The 16,689-nt window shown below is 40.2% G+C and overlaps 1 protein-coding gene across 1 annotated transcript in view; it reads right to left on the reverse strand.

Moving 5' to 3' along the window:
* TP53BP2 (tumor protein p53 binding protein 2) overlaps nt 1-15,773 on the reverse strand; it is a 46,653-nt gene extending 30,880 nt beyond the window's left edge. The window contains exons 1-4 of the mRNA XM_011929495.1: nt 15,588-15,773; nt 10,936-11,083; nt 4,109-4,222; nt 483-565 (exon numbers count right to left, since the gene is read on the reverse strand). Of these exons, the coding sequence (XP_011784885.1) occupies nt 483-565; nt 4,109-4,222; nt 10,936-11,083 (345 nt within the window). The 5' untranslated portion in view covers nt 15,588-15,773. The remainder of the gene's footprint in view (nt 1-482; nt 566-4,108; nt 4,223-10,935; nt 11,084-15,587) is intronic.
* Between the last annotated feature and the right edge of the window lie 916 nt (nt 15,774-16,689).

The following is a 16,689-nucleotide window of genomic DNA, read 5'->3' on the forward strand; positions in this document are numbered from 1 at the left end:
CCTCCTGAGTAGCTGGGATTACAGGCATGTACCACCACGCCTGGCTAATTTTGTATTTTTAGTAGAGACGGGGTTTCTCCATGTTGGTTAGGCTGGTCTCAAACTCCTGACTTCAGGAGATTCACCCACCTCAGCCTCCCAAAGTGCTGGGATTACAGGCGTGAGCCACCGCACCCGGCCAATTTTCCATTTTTAATAAAGTGATGATAGCAACAAATAAAATCACCAAATAAGAAATACTTCCTCAAACTTGTTCAGCATTTATTTTGTTCTGAATTTGTGTCACATTAAACACACAATTTCTTCCAATAGTCAGCCATAAAGAGATCATTACAATTAATAGTTCCTATAAAACAAATTTAAAATAACCTTTAAAAAGGAGCCATCCTTAGCCCATTGAATAACATAGTAATAATGAATAAGATTTGAAGTTAAAAAATACATAGACTGTGGTATATGTAGTATGGATAAAAACAACTTACACCATTCTCCTTTCTTCGATATTCACCAGGAACTTTTACACCATTTCTTTTTAAACTTGGATCCTGAGATCTTGGTCCACTCACTAAGGACAAAATCCAAAAATTATGCATTAACACTAGAGCTAACAGATATTTTAAGAACCAGTTCATTTCCAAGTTCTGTCATTACTGCTGTTTGATATTTTAAGTTGAATGTATTCTTAAAACAAAATACTTTCTAATAGCAATGGACTTAAGGTCTCATAACTCACTGTGTTTTGCAAAATTAATTTCATGGAACAGTGAATACGTAGCACTACTAAGTATCACATGCCACCTAGTCATTAGGAAACCTGTCTGATTCACATACCAAAGGAGGAAAACTTAACAAACTTAATGTACTTCTGACTATGAGTAATTCATACCATTTGCTGATAGTTGCTCTTCCTAGTCATCTATTTAGCTACTCAGTAGTTACATCAAAAAAAGCTTCACTGAAATAGTTGAAAATTACATCAATGCATCCTTGTACTCACTAACAATATTTTTAAATTATTATGAGAAGAAAGCACTTAAAAATGGAACAAGTAGTATCTTAATTATTTGGTTTACTGCAAACATTTTGTGGTAATTTGTAAGTACTATGAAGTACTTCTACATTTATTTAAGCAAAATATTTGTTTAAGTTTGTGAAGGAACTATCCGGAAACACTATATATTCTGCTTTTTTGGCTAAAAAGAATTTTTAAAGTCAAAATACATGGGTCTTTCAGTACCACTTAATGTATCATAAAAGGAAACATCTTAAACTAATACATTATAAGAAGCAAAAATACCAACAGAGAATTTTAAAAATACATTAAATTAAGCTCATACCTGTACTTCCCAGAAATTAAAAAAATTATCAAATTACCTCCCAAGAAACTTAAGTAAAATGTCTATTATAACTGTCAGGAATCTTAGCACAAATTCCCATTGCTAATAAACAAAAAACAAACACGTCTACTCAGAGCCAAGTATTACACTTACAACTAATTCTAATACAATCAGCTTTTATTTTTAAAATGCAGCTCAATTATCTGACAAAATAGCTCAGGTAATCTGCCACAATATTTCTGTAAGGAAAAAAAAAACTTCTATAATTTCAGAATAATTGCTTTCTTTGCTGTCTTAAAGAGAGAGCACTTAACTAGCTTCTCCTTTGTATAATCAGTTACCTAATTAAAGAAAGCAGCAAGAGCCTTAAACATAATTTCATATACATTCTGGGTCACAGGCCCTAATTGAACTGGAAAAAGAATATGGTGACAGTCTCGTAATCCTTAATCGAGAGGTCTAGGCCAAAAAGAGTAAGTTCACACCTTAATAAAGGAGACTGAAAAACAATACTGTTTTATCCCAATTTCAACACTATGTGGCACTGGTGTTTTGTGACAATGTGAAAACAGCTCCTTTATCTTCAGATTATAATTCTCACATTACAGACACTGAAACTGCATATTCACTATTGAGAGACTATTCAATAATTTATCCAGTACTAGACAGCAAGATATTTGAACAGGTAGATGAATGGGTAAAATTCAACTAATTAGAAAAGAGTGCATGCGATGTAAACAGAGAACAAAATTAAAAATAAGATACAAATACCAATATAAAACTACAAAAAAAAAAAAAAAGCCTACAGAAAAAAAAAAAAAAAAAAAAAGCCTACAGAAAAAAATACATGTTTACTTAAAATAAAATTAGACACCAGTGATACCGAAAGGCAACCAGGTAGCTTGGCTGAGGTGATTCAGGTTCCACTCCTGGCTCTGCCTCTAGGTGTGTGGCCTCTGACAAGTCACTTAACCCCTAAGTATCAGCATTTCTCATCTGTAGGTTAGAAGGGGCCAAACTAAGTCAATTCTGCCCCTCAGCTAACCCATACTCTAAATTTAATCATTCCCAGTAGTCAGGTACCATACAGACACTTGTGTTAATGCAACAGTTAGTTAACGAAACTGAGCTTTTTTTTTTTTGGAGACAGAGTCTTGCTTTGTTGCCCAGGCTAGAGTGCAAATGATCTCAGCTCACTGCAACCTCCGCCTCCCAGGTTCAAGCGATTCTTCTGCTTCAGCCTCCCAAGTAGCTGGGATTACAGGCGCCCAGCTAATTTTGGTTTTGTTGTTGTTGTTGTTTCAGACGAGTCTTGCTCTGTCGCCAGGCTGGAGTACAGTGGTGCCATCTCGGCTCACTGCAACCTCCAACTCCCTGATTCAAGCGATTCTCCTGCCTCAGCATCCTGAGTAGCTGGGATCACAGGTCCCATGTCCAGCTAATTTTTTTATTTTTAGTAGAGACGAGGTTTCGTCATGTTGGCCAGCATGGTCTGTCTAGATCTCCTGACCTCGTGATTCTCCCACCTCGGCCTTCCGAAGTGCTGGGATTACAGGCATGAACCACCACGTTCAGCCAAAACTGAGCTTTTATAACGTCCAATAATCCTGCTTGTTCTCCCACATCCTACAAGACTGCTGGGTCACAGGGATGGCTGTGTCCCCAGTGTCTACTGCTGCTTCCCACCCACACTCTCCTCCACCCTCCCCTTACAGTCATCTATAAACTCTGGTCACAATCCTGGTTACTAACAATGTGACCAGTTGACTCCCTTGTTCTCTCCACCTCCAAGTTCTGCCTTCATTCTGGATGACGTTACTGCCCAAATGCTAGCCTCTCAGTTCTAGTTTTCTCGTCTCCACTCTAATTCAGGTTCATTTCAGGGCCCCACCTGGGACCACAACACTAGACACCCTCTACCTCCGAAATTTTCAATCCAAACCTTCTGTTTTTTGAACACTATTTCCTTTCAATCTGCCTGTCTCACTCATTTCCTCTCACGACACCTGTTCTTTCATCTGAGACTCACAGCCTCTTAACTCTGTCTACTCTTTCCCCAAAGTCCCTCCTGTCTTTACTTCTTCCCCACCCAGCTGAAGTATCACTGACCTTCCATTGAATTTGTCTAGAAACCTTGGGTTTTCTAGACAATTGCCTAGAAAGAATTTGTCTAGATATCTTTGGTTTCTTCTCTTCTTACAACCTACCTGGGCTGTAGACCACCACTGGAGAAAAATCATGTATGGTCTCATGGTCTCTCATCTCAACTGGCCTCAATGGCTCCCAGCAGCCTGGCTTCCCTAGTAAGCCTTCTCTCCTAATCTCCAAAACAGCTCAAACTTCCCAACCACCTCCATCATCACTCCTACCTCAGAGAAAACAAATGTTTTTAGATGAGAAATCCCTCAACTTACTCCCACAAAATGCACAAATTTAGCCACATCTGCCACAGTTTTATTTCTGTCCTGTTATTATGGAAGAGGGATCCTTCCTCTTGTCTAAGAGGACTTTCTGCCTCAGGGCTATCGAAGGACCTAATCAGGGACCCTGACTAACAAGTATTCTCTTTCTTAAGAGTTTCAAACCCCTACTCTAATGACTCCTTCCCACCCGCATTAAAAAACTATAGTCAAACTTCTCTTCATCTTATTTCCACTGTTTACATTTTCTAACCTCTCCTTCACCTCTCAAATTACCTGGCTTCTCATCATGCGCTACCAGCACAAAATAAAAGCTTAAATATCTGTCACGATTCACAGAGCACTACCTACCAATGTCCCTGCCAGGGGGGTGTTCATGACGAAGGAAGAAGCGAGCTTCGTTCCTCTGACTTCCGAATCGCTGAAGAATATCAAACATTCGCTCATTATCTGCAACTGGACGTTCTAAAGCAAATGAGTAGAAACCACATTATTTTCAGGTAAAAGAAAGATAAACATATCATTCACCATCTATCCTTCATGCAAATTATACATTATAGATACACCAAATGCTTAGTATCTCAGGTAAATTTTTTTCATTAAAACACGTCTTAGAAAATGAAGTAACACAGATTTTCCACACACACGATCAGAGTCAAACCAGGGTGGAATACTAGAAAGGGCAATGCATCTCTGCCAGCTGTCGGGAGCTCAGTAGTCTAATCCAGTGGGCTCCATGCTGGCCACAGGCATGCCATTTAACTTCTTTTTTTCTTTTTGGAGACGGAGTCTTGCTCAGTCGCCCAGGCTGGAGTGCAGTGGCGTGATCTCGGCTCACTGCAAGCTCTGCCTCCCGGGTTCACACCATTCTCCTGCCTCAGCCTCCTGAGCAGCTGGGACTACAGGCGCCCGCCACCTCGCCCGGCTAATTTTTTTGTATTTTTAGTAGAGACAGGGTTTCGCCGTGTTAGCCAGGATGGTCTCGATCTCCTGACCTCGTGATCCACCCGTCTCGGGCTCCCAAAGTGCTGGGATTACAGGCGTAAGCCACCGCGCCTGGCCATTTAACTTCTGTAGTTCCAAAAGTTTCTGTAAAATCTATATTAGATCAGACAGTCCCTTCTAACACTAATGTTCATGATTCTCTGAATATACAAAAAAATTAAAAAGCAACTTTCTAAATAGCCTAGTCTTTTTTTTTTTAATTGTAGTTTTCAATACAGGCTATTTTTAAATTATAATTTTACAAACAATGTTTAAAAAAATCAGACCTATCCATTTCCAAATAAAAGTCTATTTACTGCTGTAAAATGTATCTATATTTGCCCTTCTTCCAGTGAGAATACCAGTGTCAGAATTTTTCTGGAAAAAAAAAGAAGGGCACACCTAAATACGCAGTAAAAATAGAAGCCTCAGGAGAAACAATATATCTCAAGCTGTCCTAAAAAAATCTTCCAATCTCAAGGGATCTGGATATAAAAACAAGACATACTGTTTGAGGCAGCAACTGCTTAAAATCAACGAAACTCCAGTAATGTCAACATAATTTTTAAATATAAGAATGTTGAAATACCCTAAGAAAACTCAACACATTTATTAGTAATCAACACCTTAAATAAACATGGGAGAGAACAGAGCAGGCAAGCATTCAATTCAATTCAAGCAGCCAATTTGGTGAACCAACCCTGAACTTCACCTGCTTGGCTGCAACAAAGTGCGGTTCTGGTTCTACTTCCAGTCACATAACATACTGAGAGTTGACACAGATCATCCCCTTTTATAAACCACACATATTCTAAGACCCCCCAAAAAGGATATACCATAGTTAGAGAGAAACCCTCCAGAAGAAATTCTGAGTAGCCCTTCCATCTACCCCTACAAAATACACACACACAAGCTGTACTCAAAACAAGTAAAATCTCCAGGTTTCAGGAGCAAAGAGACAACTCAAAGGAAGTAAAGTAGCTTGCAATCCACGCCGGACTGCCCCAGAAGGATATGGACTTTCTCATAAGCTCCAGGTTGACATCCCAATGGGCCTATGATGGCAAAAGATCAGGCATAGGCCTGCATAAACTGAAACAGACACTTCAAAGGCTCTCAAAGCTCCCTACTAACACCTGTGCGCCAACCACACCTACGGTCATGCACTGCATGTTGACAGTGGTCCCATAAGATTGTAAGGCCATATTTTTACTGTACCTTTCCCTATGTTTAAACATGTTTAGATACACAAATACCACTGTGTTATAACTGCCTACAGTATTCAATACAGTAACATGTTGTACAGGTTTGTAGCCTAGGAGTGATAGGCTATATACCGTATAGCCTAGGTGTGTAGTAGGCTATACCATCTAGATTTGCATAAGTATACTCTATGATGTTCACACAACAACAAAATCACCTAATGACAAATGTCTCAGCACATGTCACCATCATTAAGTGACACACGACTGTATCTCCTTGGCATTCCTGCCTATATGACTCTGAACAAGCCATTCCTATCATGCATCATCCGCCCCCCAGCACCCTTTTTTCCTGCAGATGAAACACATCTATTACTGCAACTATCACATTGTATTATAAATGTCTGTGGATACTTCGTTTTTCTTTGTGCCCTGTAAGATACCTGAAGGCAACTTTCATCTCTCTATCCCTCTCCATCAAGTGCAGTCCCTAGCACGTAACAGGCATCCAAGAAATATCCACTAAGCAAATGCACAAGTGGGTAGTGAGGAAATGGAAAAGGAAAGAAGAGGAAGACAAGAGAGGAGAAGAAAGGCTTAACACTTAGAGAATTAAGTTACAGCTTTGGAGTAAGAAATTTTTTTTTTAATAACACACATATAGGCCTGAGATCCTGAATGGTTTTTCAATGCCTTCAAATCAAGAGGGAAGGGAAAAAGCCAGAGTAAACATGAGCAAAGGATATAAAGAAACAATTTCAAAAACCAAAAAGCCAATGGCCAATGAACAAATGAAAAAACAGGCAACCACATTTGAAATCAGTAATATGCAAATTTAAACAAAAGTCAACTTTTCAGCTATCAGTTTAGTAAAAGTTAAAATATTATAACTTGATGAGGAATACATCTAGAAATAACTGGAAAGGGTATGAACTGATATAACCTTTACCGAAGAACATTTGACAATATATATTACATTTTCAAATGTGCAAAACTTTATGTTAATTTGGTTCATGACAGTAACCTGTTTACTACCTATAAGTATCCCATAACATCATGTTGTATACCTTGAATATAAACAATAAAATTTAAAAAAAAATTTAAAAATGTGTGGCCTGGCCAGGCACAGTGGCTTACGCCTGTAATCTCAACACTTTAGAAGGCTGAGGCTGGAGGATCACTTAAGCCCAGGAGTTCCAGACCAGCCTAGGCAAATAGCAAAACCCCATCTTTACAAAAAACAGAAAAATTAGCTGGGTGTGGTGGCACATTCCTGTAGTCCCAACTACTCAGCAGGCTGAGGTGAGAGGATCACTTAAGCCTAGGAGGTCAAGGCTGCAGCAAGCCAAGACTGCACCACACTGCACTCCAGCCTGGGCGACACAGCAAGACCTTGTCTCAATAAAAAAATAAAATATTTCACATCAGTAACTGCATGAGTAGGAGGGAGAGGGAGAGGAGGATGGTGAGGAGGAGAGGGAGAGGAGGGGGAGGGGACTAAAGGAGAAGAAAAAAATTTTTTTTGAAAATTAAAAAAATGTTATGAACTTTTAACCAAGGAATTCCATTTTTGGCATCCACCCTTTAGAGAAATGCTTGCATAGGATCAGAAGTTGTTCCTAAAAGGATTTTTACTCAGCACTTATTAAAACAAGATAATTAATTTAAATGTTTGTAAATAAAGCAATTGTTAGCTCAACTGTAGTTTATGCATACTGGGGGAAATTATGTGATAATTTAAAAATAACATGGTGGCTCATGTCTATAATCCCAGCACTTTGGGAGGCTGAGGCTGGTGTATCACTTGAGGTCAGGAGTTCAAGACCAGCCTGGCCAACATGGTGAAACTCCATCTCTACTAAAAATATAAAAATTAGCTGGGTGTGGTGGTGGGTGCCTGTAGTTCCAGATACTCAGGGGGCTGAGGCAGCAGAATCGCTTGAACCTGGGAGGCAGAGGTGGCAGTGAGCCAAGACGGTGCCACTGCACCCCAGCATGGGCAACAGAGTGAGACTCCGTCTCAAAAAAAAAAAAAAGATATAGATTTACACATACTAATCTGAAAAGGAAAGATCCACAAGCTATGTTGTAAGGTAAAATAGTAAATTGGAGAACACTGATATGTATGCTACTGCTTACATAAAGAAAATATATAGAAACAACACAAAAATATTTCTACAGTTACTTACAAATTGCAGAGAAAAGGTCTGAGAAATTATCTGGCTAAAGTGATTACATCAAGAGACGAAAGGAATTGCTTAGGAGAGAGACATCCATTCTGTTTATATTACTTCCTTTTTTGAAAACTAGAGCTGAGCGCAGTGGCTCACGCCTGTAATCCCAGCACTCTGGGAGGCCAAGACGGGCGGATCACGAGGTCAGGAGATCAAGACCATCCTGGCCAACATGATGAAACCCTATCTCTACTAAAAATACAAAAAAAACTAGCTGGTGTGGTGGCGCGTGCCTGTAATCCCAACTACTCAGGAGGTTGAGGCACAAGAATCACTTGAATCCAGGAGGCGGAGGTTGCAGTGGGCCGAGATCGTGCCACTGCACTCCAGCCTGGTGACAGAGCGAGACTCCATCTCAAAAAAAAAAAAGAAAAAAGAAAAGAAAAACAAAACAAAAAAATCTAGAACACGTATCGGTGTTGTCATTTAAAAATAAATTTTTTTTCTTTTTTGAGACAGAATCTTGCTCTGTCACCCAGGCTGGAGTGGAGTGGAGTTGCGCGACCTCGGCTCACTGCAACCTCTGCCTCCCAAGTTCATGGGATTCTCCTGCCTCAGCCTCCCCAATAGCTGGGATTACAGGTGCCCGCCATCATACCTGGCTAATTTTTGTATTTTATTTTAGTAGAGGCGGGATTTCACCATGTTGGCCAGGCTGGTCTCAAACTCCTAACCTCAGGTGATCAACCCTCCTTGGCCTCCCAAAGTGCTGGGATTATAGGCGTGAGCCATCGTGTCCAGCCAAAAGTTTTTTTAATTAAAAAGTTGTGCCAGGTGTGGTGACTCACTCCTGTAATCCCAGCACTTTGGGAGGCCAAGGCAGGCGGATCACTGTCAGGAGTTCGAGACCTGCCTGAACAACATGAAGAAAGCCCGTCTCCACTAAAAATACAAAATTAGCTGGGCATGGTGGCACATGCCTGTAATCCCAGCTACTCGGGAGGCTGAGGCAGGAGAATCGCTTGAACCTGGGAGGCGGAGGTTGCAGTGAGCCGAGATCGCGCCATTGCACTCCAGCCTGGGCAACAAGAGTGAAACTCCGTCTCAAAAAAAAAAAAAAGGTTGTAAGAAAGAAAAGCCTTTACATGTCATCATCACATAGTAAAGGTTATTAAATTCAAGTGAGCAAGAGAAATAAGTGGGATCAAAAGTGTCAAGGAACAGAGTATAGCACCAGCAAAGAATGCACGCTTCTTCCTCTATGAAAATGAGAAAAAAAGGGAGACACACAGAGGGACTCTAAGGTACAGAGTAAGAAAACTGAGGAAGCACACAATGGATGGTTTCGATTATCTCAGTAAAGAATAAAGCAAGGTAATTTGCTGAATGCAAGGAAGTTACCAGAAGCAGCTAGAAGTACATTTCCTCATTCCAAAACTATTTCTACAGCACCTGCTAGGTAAAAGGCACTCCCCTTGAGCTGGGGATACAGCAATGAACAAGATAAACAAGGTCTCTATCCTTAAATAGTTTACATTCTAGTGCATATGTTTGGGGCTATCAGGATAACACACACAAAGTCAGAGTGATGCACCTTCTGCAGAGGACTACATCAGGATGATATAACTGAGAACTAACTTCATGGCTACTTTTGGCAGGGTGCTCAGGAAAAGCCTCTCCAAGGAGGTTAACATTTTAGCTGCAATCCAGAAGGAACCAGCAATGACAGTATCTGGAGACAGAGAAATACAAACAGTGGGAATGGCTATCACCAATGACTCTAAGGTGGGAATGAGCTTAGCATATTCAAGAAATATTTTCAAAGCTGCAGGAAGAAGCAGAGAAGAAAATGGTACCAGATAAGGGCAAAGACTAAATCTACAGAACTTCACAACCTCATATTAAAAGTTTGGATTTTATTCTAAGTGGAGAAGTCGCTAGTTTTAAGCAGGAAAGTGAAATTATCTGATTTTCGTTTTCAAAAGATCCCTTGGGTTTCTTCATGTGATTGTTCTAATCTGGTTCCTACGTAAAGAGAAAAGAAAGTAATTTGGAGAGACTGCAGAAGACCTTCTAGAACATCCAATTGTAGAAAAGTCAACCAAAGATGAATAAAAGGACTTGCCTGAAAAGAAGGGGGAGGAGCTCAGCTGAAGTTAGCTATCATGAATGGCATGAACTCAATTAACACAGTGTGTAACTTGCTCTGGGGACATCTGGCATCCCCAGAGGTGAAAAAGGAAACCAGCAGGAGTTCACCCAGCCTGTGTAGGAACAAGGCAGAAATGATGAAAAACTACTCCCACATCTACCAACTCCTATGGAGCCAAAAAGAAACCAGGTTATCCCATATTAGAGCTCCAAAGAACCATACAGAGGGATTGATTTCAAGGCTTACAATAATGCCCATGAGTTCACCACTGCTGTCTGCCACTACAGTTCCTCAACACTGAGCAGTTTCCTCTAAAAACTTACAGAAATTGAGAAAGGGCAAACCAATTAGGATGACTCAAATTTCTAATTAAGTAAAGTTTACACATACAAAGACACTGTTGAGCACTATCCATTGGACCACAACATCCCAGATGACCTTTTATATTTTATATTGTGGTGTCTCCATTTTATTGCAGAAAAAGAAAACAGCAAAAAGACTTCATGTAGCATACCAAAGCTGGATCAGGAACACTATGTTCTGTCAGACATGCTATTCTACAGTTTCTCCCCGGAGAAACATGAGTACTCACACAGTGCCACATCTACAAACCAACATTAATAGAAGACAGAAGAACTGAAGCACGAGGCCGTCAGCGTCTCTCACCAGAGCCACACCACACTTCAGCCAAATGGCAATCACTCTCTCCGGGTTCTTTGCACAGATCCACCACATCTCTGCATATTGTTTCTGGAGTTACTGGAACTTCTGTGAAGTGCTGCTCATTGTTACTGAGATACACGGTGAGAAACATCTAAAAATTAAGAGAGAAAATTAAGACAGTTACTGGTACTGTCTGTCTAATGCGGTATTCACCTTAAATTCCTTTCTCCAAACAAAATCTCAGTTGGAAGTGCAAATGTACAACAGAACAGTCTGGCTGTCACCCGGCCAAAGATGAGGTGTTGAATGGGGGTTGAGGGAGACCTGGAGCCCAGCCTCTACCATGGGCAGTAGTTCTAGAACCCTTGGTGACCCTGGAATACAGTCACACCAGTTCAAATTAAATCTGTTTTTGCCAGTTTTATTCACGTTGTTTGCCAAATACTTATATATGCTGGACCCATATCACAAGTATATCTTCCTGTTAATCCTGTAAAGGTTGATGAGATAACCTCATCCATATATACTTATTTATGCATAGTCTCTTTTTTGGAAGGCCACATAAGAACATAACATGCTGCTTCTGAAGTGGGAGGGGGATGGGAACAGAGCTTGTGGGGCTGTATAAACCTCATCTTTATATAATGTGCATATATTACCTATTCAAAAAACTGTACTTTTTTTTTTTTTTTTGAGACAGAGTCTCACTGTCTCCCACGCTGGAGTATATGGCATGATCTCGGCTCACTGCGACCTACGCCTCCCGAGTTCAAGTGATTCTCCTGTCTCAGCCTCCCGAGTAGCTGGGATTACAGGCTCATGCCATGCCACACCACACCATGCCACATCCAGCTAATTTTTGTATTTTTAGTAGAGACGGGGTTTCATTATGTTGGCCAGGCTGGTTTCAAACTCCTGACTTCAGGTGATCCACCGCCTTGGCCTCCCAAAGTGCTGGGATTATAGGCATGAGCCACTGTGCCCAGCCAAAAAATTGTACTTCTAAAATGTTTTAAGCAAATTAAATACCTACTTTGAAATGTAAGATTTCATTAACAAAGTCTAAGTAGAAATGAGTAGCTGTTATGCTAACACCTACATGACCTTGTATATAAACACTGAGACCAACAGAAGGTTTACATTTAAAACTCACTAATAGGCTGGGTGTAGTGGCCTACACCTGTAATCCCAACACTCTGGGAGGCCAAGTTGGGAAGACCACATGCGTCCAGGAGTTTAAGACCAGTCTGGGCAAGGAAGCAACACTGCACTTCTACCAAAAATTAAAAGAAAATCAGCCAGACATGGTGGCACATGCCTGTGGTCCCTGCTACTTGGAAGGCTGAGTGGGGAAGACTGCTTGAGCCCAGCAGGTCATACTTATAGTGAGAAGCAACTGCACCACTGCACTCCAGCCTGGGTGAGACCTTGACTCAAAAAAAAAAAAAAAAAACCTTACTAACAATCTTAACAATCGTTCTCCTAGTAAAAAAAGATGCTGTATCTTAGAAACACTGCTACTAAAGAATTAAAGTTTTCACACCTATTAAATTACAAAAAAAAAACTTGTTAATTTCCAATGCTGAAGAAACTAAGTAAAACAGGAAACAAATTTTTGATGGTGATGCAAATTAGTAAGCCCCTATGTTTATTAAATTCAATGAGTAACTCCATGCAAATCAGTATGTATCAGGATTAAAAAATAATAATTATTTGAAAGCATTGCCTCACAGTGAGAATACATCCTGTGAAAATAATTCCAATCAAAGAAAGAATGCATAACCTATGGAACATAAACTTGAGGGACAAGTTTAGTCTTTTAAAATGATTAATGAAATTATGCTAAGCACTGGGAAAAGTTTGGGTTTTAAGACTGCAAAAAAGCAGAATAAGTAGGATATACACTACAACCACAATGACACGAGGACATCACACAGGAATCGGAGGGCCTACCAACAGTCACACAACTCCCCTTCCAGTTTAAATGTCTCTGTCCATTACCCCCAAATGGAGAAAGCTGCATTAAGACGTTGTTTGCGAAAAGGCAACACCTGGTTAGGGATGACAATGGAAACTGGCTAAGACATCACACTCAGTGCCTCAAGATTTGGTCAGAGTAAGAGAAGATACACATGAGAGAAAGGGTGGCCCCTTGCACTCAAGCCAGTCCAAGCCTCCACATTCTGCAACCAAAGCTGTTAACTCACATGAACAGGTAAAACAGAGGGTGATCCAGAAAAATTAAAATACTGAACACTGCTGAAACAATTTTTAATGGAAAACAAAAAACAAAAAAACACTGTAGACTTTCCCAGTATGAGCTCAGAAGCTTTCAAGCTAATTATCTCAGGTTTTTCACATTTTGACTACATAAAGGTACATAGTTCTAGGGTTCAACTTAGGCAACAAGGCAGCACTCAAAATTATGACACAAAAGTCATAAAGGCTTGACTAAATCATGGAAAAAATAACAAAGCAAAGAATTACACTCATCTGCTGCTCCCAAAGTATACAGCATATTCAGTGATGGAGACAAATAATGTACATTTTAGCATTAAATACTACCTCTCCATACTCCCTACTGAAAGGAAAACTTGCTTTGAAGTTTATCACTTAGAAAATAGTAACTTTTCATTGTAAACATGAGGCTTAGAGGTGTTAAGTTACAGAAATACTGGAAATACAGAGTATATGCTAAACACACACCTTATCAACAAATAAAAGCCTATTATGTGAGATAGCACCTTACCTCCCTAAACTTCATCTTTCAGACACATTATCTCAGAAACGTACATCAACTCTCAGATAAACAGCAGGTGTTACTTTCTCTTTATAAATGAAGAAAAAGACTCAGATAAGTGATCTACTTGCCTACTGAAATGGGAAGGTAAGGGTACAATTCTGTTCTTCTGATCTATCCTCTATTCTTTAAGCTGTGCTCTATAGAAAGAAAATATTAGGAAATGCTCCATTTAACCAGTTACCCACACTTTAACAGAGATCTGATCTTCTACTTTCTGGAAAACCAACAGCTTCATTTATTTAAAAGTATAATTAAGAATGATGACAGATGTGTTCTATTTATGGTTACTTTTCCCACAGGTTTAACACCAGTATCCACAGTACATGTATGAGTTGACCCCATTTCTACCTGTCATGTATGGAGATTAGCTCTGTGGTGATTTTAGTAATTGTACAGCAGTATGCAATGCTGGGCCAGCAACATGCTATTTTTGTCGATTCCCAGGCAGGAGATCTGGTCCAAACTCCAGAACACTTCATAATTAGTTAGACTACCTTAGGCAAGTAATGTCACCTCTCTGAAACTCAGCATCCTCATCTTCAAAACGAGTCTTTAAGTTCCCCAATAGCCACACGTTTACCTATGTAACAAACCTGCACGTCTTGCACATGCATCCTGGAACTTAAAATTAAAATTAATTTTTTTTAAAAAAAGTTCCCTAAGAGCTACTATTTTAAAAGTAAATGTTTACTAGGTACTAGAGTAAAAGTAAACATTTTTACAGCAGCTTACAAGGTCTGCTGTAGTCATGATCTGGCCCCCATCTCCTTCTAATCCCCCCTCACTCTGTGCTCTATCAGCGTCCTCTTTGCTGTTCGTCAAACACACCAGGCATGTTCCCACGTGGGAGCCTCTGTACTTGCTGTTCCTCTATTTGGAATGTTCTTCTTTGTATGCCAGCATAAATCTTACTTCCTCATCTCCATCACGCCTTTACTCAGATGTCACTCTCTCAGTGAAGCCTTACCTAGGAACCCTACCTAGAATTCCAACACCAAACACACACACACACATACCCTAGCCCATTCTTCTGCTTTATTTCCCTCCTTAGCACAGTCACTAACATGCCATATGGTATATTTATTTAACTCATTTTTATTATCTGCCTTTCCTACTAGAAAGTAAGCTCCATACAGTCAAAGGTTTTGTCTTCGTTCTGTGTTGTATACTCAGCACCTAGAACTGTGCCTGCTATGTAACAAGCATACACTACGTATTAAATCTTGCAAATGTGATTGCATTTTACAGATGGAAACACTGAAGCACAGAGGGATTTAAGTAACTCACCCAGGTCACACAGCTATTAAATGGCAAAACCAAGATTCAGTCCCTTCCTCGAGAGCATACAGGTAAAGAGTCTCCTGAATCTGGACCACACGGTGCCAAGTGTTTCACTGCCTCTAGTTCTGTCTTTCAGAACAACAGTTGGCCCACAATCCATCATCTCACCTCTGATTTATTTTCACGGTCAGTTTTGTTGCAGGTAGTGCTAAACGGTATGGCATGTAATACGTAGCACAGCTATATACTCTCAAATGACAGTGTGTGTTGTCCTCTCATTTCTTCAACTAACATTCTGCTACCGTCATTCTACCTCTGTTTCAATATTATTTTCATTCATTCAGTATTTACAGATCATCTACTATATGGTCTCTGTTCTAATGTAGAAATAATCTTTACTAAACAGCTAATACTACAGGCAGTACAAAATTCAAAGAGAGAGAAAGAAAGCTACGTGGAGAAGGACACAGCCAGCCCACAGGAAGGAAGCCAAAAAAATAAACACCACAACCTGGCTCCTTCCCTCTCATGTCCATCCACTACTCCCCACTGGACAAACCCAACTACCTACCAGATGGCAAGGGAAGCAGTTGATGCAATTTAGAGAAGTCAACCTCCTAAGGCACAAAAGCAGGATGGAGGAAGCTGAAAAGTGAATGCAGAGGGGCAAAAAAAAGACACCCAGCACAGGAGCCCTCCTCTCTGTACTATGCAGTCAGAGAGCTCTTGAGCAACCGAGCAACTATCTGAAGGAAGTGAGGACACAGCCCAACTAAGGTCTAGGAGAAGAATGTGCCAACCAGAGGCAACACATTTAAAGCCCCTGAGAAGGAAACAAGTTTGTCACATTTGCACAAGAGGAAGGTCACTGCAGAGGGAGCAAGAGGAAAGGGTTAATTCAAGGAGGCAAGCAGAAGCCAGATCATGCATGTCTTTATAGGCTGGAGGTTCCCAAACTTTGGTGTGGACAGAGGGTTGTTGTTAAACACAGATTGCTGGGCTCCACCCCAAGAATTCCTAAATCAATAGATCTGGGATGGAGACTGAAAATTCTGCATTTCTAACAAGCCCTCAGATGATGTTGATACTGCTGGTCTAGAAACCACGTCCTGAGAACCACTGTCTAAGGCGAGAGCGAGGACTGTGGATTTTAATCTAAAAGCCCACAGGAGGCAAATCGTTAAAGACAGAAAGTAGATCAGTGGCTGTCAGGCGCTGCGGAAAGGGGAAATGGGAAGTGACTGCTAATAGGTACAGGGCTACTTCTTGGGGTGATGGAAATATTCTGGAATTAGTGGTGATAGTTGCACAACATTGTGAATACATTAAATACCATTGAATTGTATATTTCAAAATGATTAGTTTTATAGTATGTGAATTATATCTCAATTTTTAAAAATAAGAGGTTACTGGAGGATTTTGAACAGGGTAGCTATTCATGCCATTAAAAAAACTCACTATGTGAACAAACTACAGGAGGACAGGCATGAAAGTCCAAATAAGAGGTACATGCCACACACAAAATGAGATATGGTAACACAGAATGCAAGTTAACAGCAAAGGTGGTGAAAATGGCTGGATTTGCGTTATTATTTGAAGGTAGAGCCAGTAAGACTCTCTTGGTGGACAGAATGTGGGATGTGAAAGTAGAGGGAAATTAAGAGTGACTCTGG

This window comes from Colobus angolensis, unplaced genomic scaffold (assembly GCF_000951035.1).
Source record: "Colobus angolensis palliatus isolate OR3802 unplaced genomic scaffold, Cang.pa_1.0 Scaffold81, whole genome shotgun sequence".
NCBI classification, from domain to species: domain Eukaryota; kingdom Metazoa; phylum Chordata; class Mammalia; order Primates; family Cercopithecidae; genus Colobus; species Colobus angolensis.